Here is a 12,230-nt window from a genome sequence, read left to right as displayed (position 1 = left end):
TTCTTTTTACACCCCAAGTAATGGTTCACTGGTTTAAAATGAGGATGCAAACCAATCAGAAATTAGACTGCAGGAAGTAGCCTTTAGAAACACTGCAGACTTCAGAAAGTTTATACTATCAGAAAAAAGGCCCTAATATATTTCTGTCACTCTCTCAATACTGGGACTTCTATCTGTACAGTATATGCTTCCACTATGCACCTAAATTCCTCAGACCATTGAAACAGCTAAAAATATTTGATATGACTAAGATCAGAATGTATGCTTGTAATCCATGTAGTAGATGTGAATATTATGGAAGAACTGTCAGATCCAGTTACCTTTCTGACCCATTAACCTGAGACTATATCCCAAACTGACTTTAAGAAGAACTTTTTAAGGAAACTCATTAAGGAGATCTACTTAAAATTCATAGCACAAAACCCACTCTTTAACACTGCACCCTTTCAGAAGCATTTTTGTCTGTTGTGCATAGAGAGTTATTCTAATATACAGTCACCACTAAACAGCAATTAACTCTTTAGTGCCTGAATAAATATCACAATGTTACAAAATAAAACCTGCAATTTCTGTTTAAGGACAGGCCATGCTTCTGTGCTCAGACAGCTTTCCAATTCTTTGCAGGCACTCAAAAGTAGAAAACAGTCATAGCTCTCACTTCCAGCTTAATGCTTTCCTTACACTTCAATGAATGTGTGAGAAAAGGGCACTTGCATCCCTGCCTGTCTGCCTCAAAGACAGTTGCCTTCCTCTCAGCACAGTAACTCCATCTACCTAAGCACACTTTTATATCTCATTCAATATTAGAGTAATGGAGAAACTCCAAGGGAGGTCACTTGAAAAAGCACAATCTTAACTTATTGATGGGTATAAAGCTTGTTGAAATTCAGTGCTCCTTACTTCAGTGGATTTTGAATAATGCCTCCGGTCTAGTCAAGCAAAACTCTTTTTAAAAGTCACGGTCAAGATACAGACATATGTCCCTTTCCAGTGGCTTGAATGTATTTTATTACTACATTAAAGGTCAATGCAAGTACATTTTGTCTTTGTCACTTAACTAGAGGTGTATTTGACCTAACTCTGCAATTGTCTCCCACAAGAGGAGAAAAAGACCATACATTTAAACAGACTATTAGAGCCTGTTTTGCACTACAAATTAATTAGGTTAATGAAATGTAATGTAATAAGATAAAATTCTCATCTCAAATGCAAATTTATAAATTTTGTACAGACTCTATGACTTACTTGAGCTATTAAAATTTCCTAATAGTAATTCAGGCAGCTGAGCTTTGGGAACTAAGACTGTATTTGGGAAATCAAAATCGCAAATACACTTTCATGTCACATATTTCCCACTGCATATAGCACGCAAAGTTATTGAAAAATGAGGAAAAAAAAATATGTACAAGCTTTGAGCAAACTGAGTGGTGAGAGACCTGGTAAAACTGAAGATTCAGAAAGATAAATCTGTTGCTTTTTTTCAACAAGATTTACTGCTAATTCTCCTTAGTCTCAGTAGTAGCATCTGTCTTTACTGTCTAACCAGTGTTGCTCCAATAATAATCATCCCTCTTCTAGATGTTACTTAATCAACTGCTTTTTAGATGACAAAAATTTACCGTTGATTAGACTGCATAGCTGCACTGGTATTTCCAAAGTTTCTAGGAAGGGATTCTTTTTGTGCTCAAATACCTCTAAATAAAGGATTGTGCAGTCTGAATATCCTTGGATTTTGAAGAGTGTTCACTGAAGCAGATAAAGCCAAGTTAAAGAAGCATTTAGTGCTTCAGCATGCCAGCTTCAATAATATCTGTTGTGTTTATATGTGAGCACCCCCACACACACATTTCTCCCTTTAGCAGTAGTGTATGTCTCTATATACCACAGCATAAGCAGATTTGAAGTCTAAAGCCAGCACTTGCTTTTCTGAGAATGGAGTTGAGACTGCTACGCTATTGCCCTCAAAGCTAATGTTGGTGCAATTCAGTCATTAATGACAATTTTGTGTCCTTCCTCTGTGAAGGAGGGTCACTTAATCTTCAGCTGGTTACACTCAACATTAGTTCGGTTTGCTCAGTATTCAGGAGTTCAAACTTCAAACAGCACTGAAATCAGACTTGATTACCTCCTTAAAACTGAACTGGCCAAAAGAGCAAGCTCCAAAAGAATCAGACTTTTCTGTCTGAAAAATCATGCTGAGGCTCAATAAGAACCTCAGCAGAATTCAACATTAACAAAAACTTGGGCTGCAGGGACATAAAACCAATCTGATTTTTTCCTATCCCTCATAAGGGCTCTGGCAGTCATGGTAATCTTTTAACGTGGGAAAAACAAAGTAACTTGATTCTAACTATTTTTACTAGCGATGAAAAGGTATCAGCAGCATCATTCAGAGTGAAGGCCAAGCAAAACACCTGCCATAAAGCCCTGAGGTCTGTTCTTCCAAGGCAAAAATAATTAAGGTGGGCAAAACAGTAAGCAGCAAGAGGTGAGAAGCCAATACTAGTGTTTGAAAAGGACATATCCTTTAGGTTGCACAGAATCTCACAAAAATAAGTAATAGGGCTAAAGTAAGCTTATTTTTCTAGCAGTAGGTTATTTCAGACCTACAGGTTTACTAATCTATTGAGAAATCTAGCTGGTTACACAAATATTAGACTGGAAGGATGACTGACATGATGCAACAGAGCAACTGAAAAGAATACAAACTTACTTCATGTTCACTTATTTCATGTTCTAACACAACTGTTTTTTCAATACCCCAAAAAATAAAACTCTGTATTTATAAATATAGAGCAATAGATCAAAGTATTACAGAGTACTGCAAATATTGTTTGGATTTTAATTCTGTTTATTTGTCTGTTCTTAAGGCCCTTAGGAACAAAGGGATTCCTGTAATCACAACACACTTATACACTAATGCTTTCATATAAACACTGAATCACAAAGCTCATTCTTCTACTTCCCCAAACACAAATATCCAAAAAACTTCAGTCACCCTATTTATTAGCCAGTATACCTTTAATCATCTAACCACTATGGTTCTCTCAGTTCACTGTACCTTTTTGTAGATGAATATTAAAAAAATCAAATAATCCACAAGAACAAAAACAGTAAGTATCACATCTGTCTTCTTATATGCTCATTACTTTTTATCTATTTAGCAGAACAATAATCTGATCAAGTCATATGAACTCCAATTCTATTCAATGGTTTTACCTTAGCTTTTACTAGATGAAAGAAAAACAATATCTGTCTAGCAGACCAAGAAAGAAATTTTTATTCATTCCACCTATTTTAGACAAAAAACCAAAACATTCATTATCTCACCCTTTCATGAGTGCTACTTAAATGGTATCACTATTCCTGCTAAACTTTACAAAGCTATCCCTATCCTGCTTTAGCTTTATTGTGTAAATAACAGTGGCTCAACACACTTTCCAGCAGAGATGTGAGGTTCCCGGCTAAGAAACCTGGAATGTTTCAGCTACTTCAGGCTAATGATCTCTCAAATGCACACTAATATGTTTGATAGAAGTCTCTCAGCATGTGTGCACAGAATGCTTAACATAAGAATAACACTACTGTGGGCAGGGCAAATCACTGACACCATCTCAGACTGAGTTAGATGCTGGAGGCACAAATTAAAACTGTGAGCTTTCATTTCAGTAGGCTTTGACAGATGGAAGACTGCATCAAATCTCTAATTGTTTAAACCATTAACTCATCTTTCCACCTGCATTATCTCTGGAAAGAGCTCAGCTGGAAGCCTGAAACAATTGCTGGAATACTGAATTCAGGAGTGTATATTATTCTAAAAAGAAAGTAAACTGTCTTCTTGAGATAGTCAAATACTCTGTTTATTTGTCTGCAGATTTGTAAATTGTTTATCTTTATTTTCACATTTTCCTCTCAGTTCTGAAAATTTAAAAAATAGCCTTTCATCCTTCTCGCAGAATCAATCAATCAGGGACCACTGCCTTGGCCACTGGGAACAAGAAAGTTGTATTGCAATTCACAGTGCGTTATGATGATCCCCATTTATCTCCAGTCCTTGTAAATGCCACGGCACATGCAGCTCTAAATTATGCCTGCTGGTCTCTAGACTTTCAGCTCTCTACAAAAAGAAAACCTGGTGTAAGGAGCTGTAAAAAAAATTAAATTATGTCTACTTCACAAATTCCCTTGAAATGCCTTTCCCAGTCATTTCATCCCCCTTGGCCCCCACCTTAGAGCTAAAATACATTTTTCACTAAGCCAGCATCAATGCAGGACTCTGCCCTTTCATGTTACTCTCAGCAGCAATCAGCTCTAACTGTTGTTTTTATAGGGAAGCACCTGTTATATCCTCAGCAATTCCAAGTACTTGAGAAGAACAGCCTTGGAACTGTCGAGCTCAGATGTAAAAACAAACCAGAAAAATGGAGCAGGAACAGCAAAAGCTGTGCATTTACATACAATTTAGCAAGAATGGCCACTAGAAGGCAATGGGATTTTAAGGACAGGAGCTTTTTAAATGGCAGTAGGCATGAGTCATTTGGGGCTTAGAAAGCCTAAGTGGAAAAGAAGAAGAATACATTGGGCCAAGAATTCCATTAAGGGGCTAAACCATCTGCCATATACAGAGAAGTACAGATATCTGGGACTGATGAGCCTGGAAAAAAGGTTCAGAGGGATCTTACTTATGTTTATAAATATCCATTGGGACGCAATGAAAAAGAGGCAGCCAGGCTCTTCTCAGTCATGCCTATGGACTAAACAAGAGGCCACAGGCACAAATCAAAAAACAAGAAATGCAGAAACTCTTTTACTGTGCAGGTAGTCAAACACTGAAATAGGCAGCTGAGAGAGATTGTGGTCTTTATGTATGGAGATACTAAAAATCCAACTGGAAGTGGTTCTGAGCAACCCTCTCCAGCTGACCCTTCATTAGAAGATCTAAAAGGGTTTTCCATCCAACCTCAACATTTCACTGATTCTTTGATAGATTTTTAAGAAGCAGATGGGCAAACAGAATAGTGACACTAACGGAGAGAGAAAGAGACAAAATACAACATCAAAATTTTCAGAGGGTAACTTAAGGAGGGGCAAAAAACCCCAACCCAGGAATTATGTAAAAAGACGTGAAAGTTAAATCCAACAGCAAAGGTCAAGTCAGTGAAGGAATTCAAAATACAGCAGAAAACAGTTTATTGTCATTTACAAAAAGAACAAACATTCAGTGCAAAATTGTTACCCTTCAAGTCCTCGATTCAGCCTTGCATGTCATTTTCTTAGGCCAGGTTTTGATAGGATTTCACATACCACGTTGTTCTTAAATCCACATATAGCAGATATGGAAAGATTGATCAGCAAATTTAATGGTTATCGTAATGCTTTAACCAACTGAGTTAATCAGTGATATCACGGTTGGAGGCAGCAATGTTCATGCACTAGTGAAGTATACAGTCCTGAGGGATATGGGTCAGGCTAAGAATAAAGTCAGGACCCTAAATGTTAGGGAAGTAAACTTCCAGCTCTTCAAGATGTTAATCAACAGGACTCCCGGGAAACTGCCCCAAACGACAAGGGACCAGAAAAGAGCTGGAAGATCTTTAAGGACACATTCCATAAAGGACAAGAATTCTCAATCCCCAAGTGTAAAAAATCAAGAAAGGAAGGCAAGAGACCTGCATAGATGTGTGGACACCTTCTGGTCAAGCTAAAGGACAAGAAGGAAATGCACAGGCAGTGGAAGTATGGACACCTGTCCTGGCAAGAATATAAGGACACAGTCAAAAAGGGTCAGGAAGAAGGCTGAGGTTTTCCCTCAGACTTCAAAGGCAACCTTTTTTTACCCACATCTCCCATCTAGATGGGCTGCGAGAGAAGGACTGGACTGAAGGAGCAAAGTCGCTCCACCTGTAACCAAAGTCAGGCCCATAACCACCTGAGGAACTGGAACATGCATGGTCTGTGACACGTGATGAGGTGTATCTCAGAGACCTGAGCGAATTGGCTGATGCAGTTGCCATAATATTTGAAAAGTCACAGTAGACAGGTGAAGATCCAGGTGGATGGAAAAAGGGAAATATTGCACCCATTTTTGAAAAAGGTAGAAAGAAGGACTCTGGGAGCTACTAACCTGTCAGCCTTATCTCCATGCCTGGGAAATCATGGAACAGATCCCTCTAGAAGCTATGCTAAGGCACATGGAGGATAGGGAGGTGATTTGAGACACATGGCATGGCTTGGTTTAACCAGGCCTTTAACACAGTCTCTCACAACATCCCTCTCTCTAAATTACAGAGATGGATTTGGTAGTTGGACTCTGGTGGAAGAGAAACTGGTTGGCTGGTCTCATCAACAGGGTGGTGCTCCCTAGAGGTCACCAGACCCCTGGGCATCAGTACGGCTTATTATCATCATCAGTGGCATAGCAGGACTGAGGGGGCCCTAATCAAGACCCTCTGCAGATCTTGAAAAACAGACTTCTGCAGAGATCTTACTAAATTAAATTTGATTTAAAAAAATTGGTGAATATTTTGCTGCTCACAGTCATCTGAGGTATCTACCAGAATCACAGAATTGGTAAGGCTGGGACCACAGTGGTCATCCAGTCCAACCTCCCTGCTCCAGTAGGGTCATCCCAGAGCACGCTGCACAGGATTGAGTTCAGAAGGTTCTTCAGTATCTTCAGTGAGGGCGACTCCACAACCTCTCTGGGCAACCTGTTCCGGTGCTCAGTCACCCACACAGGAAATTCTTCCTCATGTTCAGATGGAACTTCCTGTCCATCAGTTTCTGCTCACTGCCTCTTGTCCTTGGCACCATTAAGAAGAGCCACTTGACATCCTTCCTTCAGACAGACAACTGACAGGGGATCTCATCTGCTTTTCCAGGACAAACAATCACAGCTTCCTCAGCCTTTCCCCATAGGAGAAATGCTCCAGTCTCTTAATCACCTTTTTCCCTCCATTGGACCAGCTCCAGGAGCTCTATGTCCCTCTCCTCCTCAGAACTGCCCACAGCACTCCAGATGTGCCTCAGCAGGGCTGAGCAGAGGAGCAGGATCACCTCCCTGCTGGCAATGCTCTTCCTAATGCTCCCCAGGATCCCACTGGCCTTCTTGGCCACCAGGACACACAGCTGGCTCATGGACAGATGGTTGTCCACCACCATCACCCCCAGGTCATTCTCCACAGAGCTGCTTTACAGGTCAATCCCCACGTTGTACAGAGGGTTGTTCTTCCCCAGGTGCAGGACTCTGCCTTTCCCTTTGTTGAATTTCATGCAATTCTTCCCTGCTCATCTTTCCACCCTGCTGAGGTCTTTCTGAAAGGCTGCACAGCACTCAGGGGTATCGGCCACTCCTCTCAGTTTTGTGTTGTCACTAAACTTGCCGAGGAGGCATCTGCCCTCTCATCCAAGTCACTGATAAACAAGAGAAACAATACAGGGCCCAGTGTGGAACCTCAGGGGATATCAAAAGTGACAGGTCCTAGCCAGACCCTGTGCCACTGATTACATCCCTCTGCAATTTGCCAGTCAGTTCTCAATCCATCCATTCCTGAGTTTGTTTACGAGGATATTGAGAAAGTGTCAAAAGCCTTGCTGAAACTGAGGTAGACAATATCCAGTGCATTTTCCCATCTACCCAGGTGAGTTGTTTCACTGCAGAAGGCAATCAGGTTGGTCAAGGACTACTCCTGATAATGTACTTGTCCTTCATGTGAACAGAGATGGCCTTCACCACCTTTCCAGGGATTGAGGTGAGGCTGACTAGCTGGGAAGTTCCCTAGGTCTTCCTTCTTGCCTCTTCTGAAGGCTGGGGTGAAACTTATTTCCTTCCAGTCCTCAGGTATCTCCCCCTGATTGCCACAACTTTTCAAATATGATTGTGGTTGGCCTCCTTACAGTGTTCACCGGGTCTCTCAGTACTTGTGGGTGCATCCCATCAGAGCCCATGGACTTGCGGATGTCAAGGTGTCTTCCCTGACCAAGGGAAAGCCTTCCTTACAACACTCCCTAACCCAGGTCTCCTGTATCAGAGATTCCTGAAAGCTGGTCTTGTCAGTGAAAACTGATGTAAGGAAGGCATTCAGCAACTCTGCCTTCTCCTTGTCCTCTGTTACCACAGTTCACATTCCATTAATTCCAGATGTGTCTTGGCCTTCCTTGTCTCATTTCTGTTCACCCTGACAACCTCTCTATATTCATTCCAAGTGGTCGGGCCTTGCTTCCATCTCCTGTGTATTTCCTACTTACATTGGAGAAATGACACAAGTTCTTTATTGATCCACACAGGTCTCTTCCCCACTTTGCCCAATTTCTTGCTCACCAGGATGCATCACTTTTGAGCCTTGCAGAATTGGTCCTTTAGAATCAACCAGCTCTCCTGGACCCCTCTTCCCCACAGCATCTGTTCCCATTGGATTCTTCCAAGAAGACCCCTAAAGAGGCTAAAGCTTGCTCTCCAAAAGTCCATGTTTACTATCTTAATTCCTGCCCTGCCTCCTTCTTGCCAAATACTGAATTCCACATTTCACAGTCAGTGCAGCCAAGGCTGCCCGCAACCTTTATATCCCCAACAAGGCCTTCCATGTAGCTGTAGTCAGGTTGAGCAGCACACCTTGTGGAACCCTCCACTACCTGTCACACTCATATCAACCTCCTCCACCAAGGTGCTGAGAAGAAGTAAAAGGAATTTGTATTTTTAAAATGTTAACTGAATTCCCTGCATCACTTTGAAAATCTCAGTTAGCTAACGCAATTATTGCAAAACACAGAAACTCAAAACCATCTTGAAAAGACAACATTATGCTTAACTTCAGCTCTGCTAACAATTTGGCCAAGTTTATATTTATTTATTTTCTAAATATGGCAAAGCTACTTTCTTAAGGAAAATGTATTACCTTCCCAAGAAAGAATGAAAAACATAGGGCAACATGACTGCAAAGCACGTGTTAAGTAATTTAAAACTCAAACTATCATTGTTTTCTAAGACAATATAATATTAATTTGTAGCATTTTTACACTGGTTTCAAGATACTGATTCAATTTTAAGATAAAATTCATGTCAGCTTATATACACCTTATGTGGATTCAACAAACTTGGGAGTGACTTGGAGAGATACTCCTATAACCTCTGCCCTGCTTTAAAACCTAGACTACTTTTCTTGATTAAGCAGACACAAAACATTAGAAAAACTTTCAGATTACTTATAGCGGTAGCCTTAACAACTAAATTTTTCTAAAAAATATATCAGGATCACTGTGGAACAAGGCCCTCATGCTTTCCTGTGAAGACAATTCAGTTATCATGAAATATATCCTTCGTGCAACTGTTTGGGGTTTTCAAGAAGAATTTTAAGAATGGGAAGATTTTATTGCAGAAATGAAATCATTAGCAGTGTGGCACAGCTAATAAGAAATATTTCAGTATTTTTTTATATTGGCAGTGTTATACACTGGATTTTAATACTGATAAAAGCAATCAACTTGGTTTTATTTACCTGCAACAGAACAGTCAAAAAACTGACTCATTTCCAATCCCTTTTATGTCAACAGAATGTGACAGATCAGTGAATGTGTACTCTGATTCCTTAAATGCATACAAGAAATCAACGTGTTAAAATCAAGGGTTAGCATCAGCATCTACCATCAATTGCATTCTTGAAACAATACAGAACAATGCTACTTAAATCTAATTCCATTTTCAGTACAATCTTCATGAATAAAGAATAATTATTGAAGTTAAAAGGCCTGAATTACTGTAGAAACACATTATTAGGATGTTTACGCAAATTTCCAATGAATGTTTATCAACAATCAATAGCAAATGTGCAATTCCATTTGACCCACTAAAGTTCACCAATCATTGCTGCTTCCATCCAGGCATCATAGGAAGACCCTTGCACAGGAGAATGAATTAACAATTAGCTCAGCTACCCTTCAGGCTTTCAGGTTTTAAAGTGCTAGAATGGGAAAGGGACATCAGTAGAGCCACCGGGATTTGTGTCAGGAATACTTTCAAAGAAACTCAGGCTCAAGGTAAAAATTAAATACCCAAACTGAATGAAACGTTGAAAGTTGAAACACCCTGGTGCTGCTGGAGGAAGATTTTTAAGTTATTGACAGTTTTACTCTCTTCTGACCAAAAATACTGAAAAAAAACCACAAATGACACACCAGTTTCTAGCCAGTGTAAACTTCCTTAAAGTGACAGAATTATGTTGGTTTAATTATGCTTGATGTGTCACCTCCAACATAGTTCCTTTGTCCTGAAAGAGTAAATCACTTGGTTTTAATTTTTGATATTTTATTACAGCTTGAGAATTCCAAATAAAATGTAAACAGACACTTCTGAAAATAGGCTAAGAAGGAAAGCACTTAATCTACAGGCAAGAGACTGAAAGCAGATAGGTAACATAAATGAGAGAAGAAAAAACAGGATTTACCTTTGAACACTGTTTATGATTCTGGCACCAAGCAAGTGACCCATTGTTCTGAAAGACAAAGAAAATGTACATGAATATTAATGTTTCTTTCATGCTAGACATATTCACCCTAACATATTTAAATGGAATACACCATCCAGTTCTACTTAGACAAAGATGTTGTGACACAAAGTAAATACCAATCCTGACTCCTAGTCCCTTGTGTGGTGCTAAAGGCTCACACAAGTGTAAAGTGAAAATAAAAAAGTTAGGAAAGCATTTGGTGGAAAACTGACCAAAGTCATCTTTTAGTCCATCTTTGTAAACACTTGCTGTCTAGAATTGCTAAGCAGTAAACAAAAGGTAACACTTGTATTTAAGAAATTGATATAGATCAGTAGTGATTCATGAAAAGTCCATTAGTTGCATTTCAATATTGCATAATGCTTAAAATAAATTATCAAGCAAAGATAATGAACAACCTTTAAGTAAATGGAAAATTCAATTAAATACAACGTGAGTTCCCCAAAAGTCACCTGTGCCAGTTTTATTTTATATATTGATAATAAAGTGCATTTCTGAGATAAGAAAATTATGTAACTGATTTATCCTGACTGCAGTAAAACAACCAGTACAGTAAAATGTGCAAAATAATAATTTAAACTAAAGAAAAAGTAAATATGATGAGAAGTGAAAAAGAAGTATGAAACTGGCACAGGGACAAACAGCAACTTGCTTTTCTTCTAGAGATGTTTCTGAAGGATCAATTTTGGAAACAGTATTTCCTGGTTAAAAAAACCCCACAGCTCAGAAGTGTACATCTGTGGTGTTAAAAGATGAAAAAAAAAAACAACCAAAAACCCCACAAAAAAAATAACCACCTTTCTGCATAGTGGAAGATTGAAACAATATTAGGAAGACCTAAATAACTGAACATAAGAAATGGAGTACAAACTCTGCAATACATCCTAAACTGACATGCATTTAGAACATTATATGTATGTACTTCATCCATCATTTATAAGTCCATACTCTGGAAACAGAAAGGATGAAGATTCTGGTAAATTTATTAATCAGAATTGGACTGCAATTGTTAGTCTATGAGGGAGTAAAACGAAACCCTTCCACAGGAATTAGGCAAGGTATTCCCACAGGCACTGTGACTGCAGTATACCATCACTGTCGGCACCAACTATAGATCTGGAAATCAGTTTTCAAGTGTCCTAGTTTAGGTCAAATTTGGGAGAAAAAACTCCAAATGGGGGTTTCCCCAGGGAAAAAATTCAAATGACCCCTCTCCCCAACTTATCCAGGGGGGGAAGAAAATTCCTTGGAGAGAAGTGGAAAAAGCTGTTTATTTAACAGAAATTGAATAATATTAAACAATAAAACCTCTCGTTGTTGGATGGGATGGCAAATCTAGGAAGAAAAGTCCTTTTCATGTGGTGTAGCTCAGCTCGCTCAGGTTCTTATCAGTCCTTTCGGCACCGGAAAACGCCGAGGCCCAGGCCCCGGTGGGCCACAGGAATGAGCTCCCGGGGTTTGGCTGGGTGTTCAGTCCAGAGCAGGTTTCAACAGATCCAGGAAAACAAAGGAAAAAAGGTCCAGGGACCTCCTCTGCCTCAGCTAGGTAAAACTAACTAAAAGCCAGAGAGCAGCTCTCCCCACTGTTTGTCCGTGATGCAGACACCACAGTCCAGGAGCGGGATGTGTGGGAGTGATGTTTCCTTTCAACACAAACTGAGTGCTTCTTCTTCCCCCCCTTCACTCTCAGAGACAGTTTTAAAGGTGCAGAACTTAATATATAACATA

At 39.6% G+C, this 12,230-nt stretch overlaps 1 protein-coding gene across 1 annotated transcript in view; it reads right to left on the bottom strand.

Moving 5' to 3' along the window:
- ANOS1 (anosmin 1) overlaps positions 1 to 12,230 on the bottom strand; it is a 129,123-nt gene that overhangs the window by 93,289 nt on the left and 23,604 nt on the right. Inside the window, exon 2 of the mRNA XM_058829524.1 lies at positions 10,440 to 10,487. Within this exon, the coding sequence (XP_058685507.1) occupies positions 10,440 to 10,487 (48 nt within the window). The remainder of the gene's footprint in view (positions 1 to 10,439; positions 10,488 to 12,230) is intronic.

This window comes from Poecile atricapillus, chromosome 1 (assembly GCF_030490865.1).
Source record: "Poecile atricapillus isolate bPoeAtr1 chromosome 1, bPoeAtr1.hap1, whole genome shotgun sequence".
Classification (NCBI taxonomy): domain Eukaryota; kingdom Metazoa; phylum Chordata; class Aves; order Passeriformes; family Paridae; genus Poecile; species Poecile atricapillus.
Note: the sequence above shows the minus strand (reverse complement) of the source record. Positions and strands in the feature narration are given on the sequence as shown.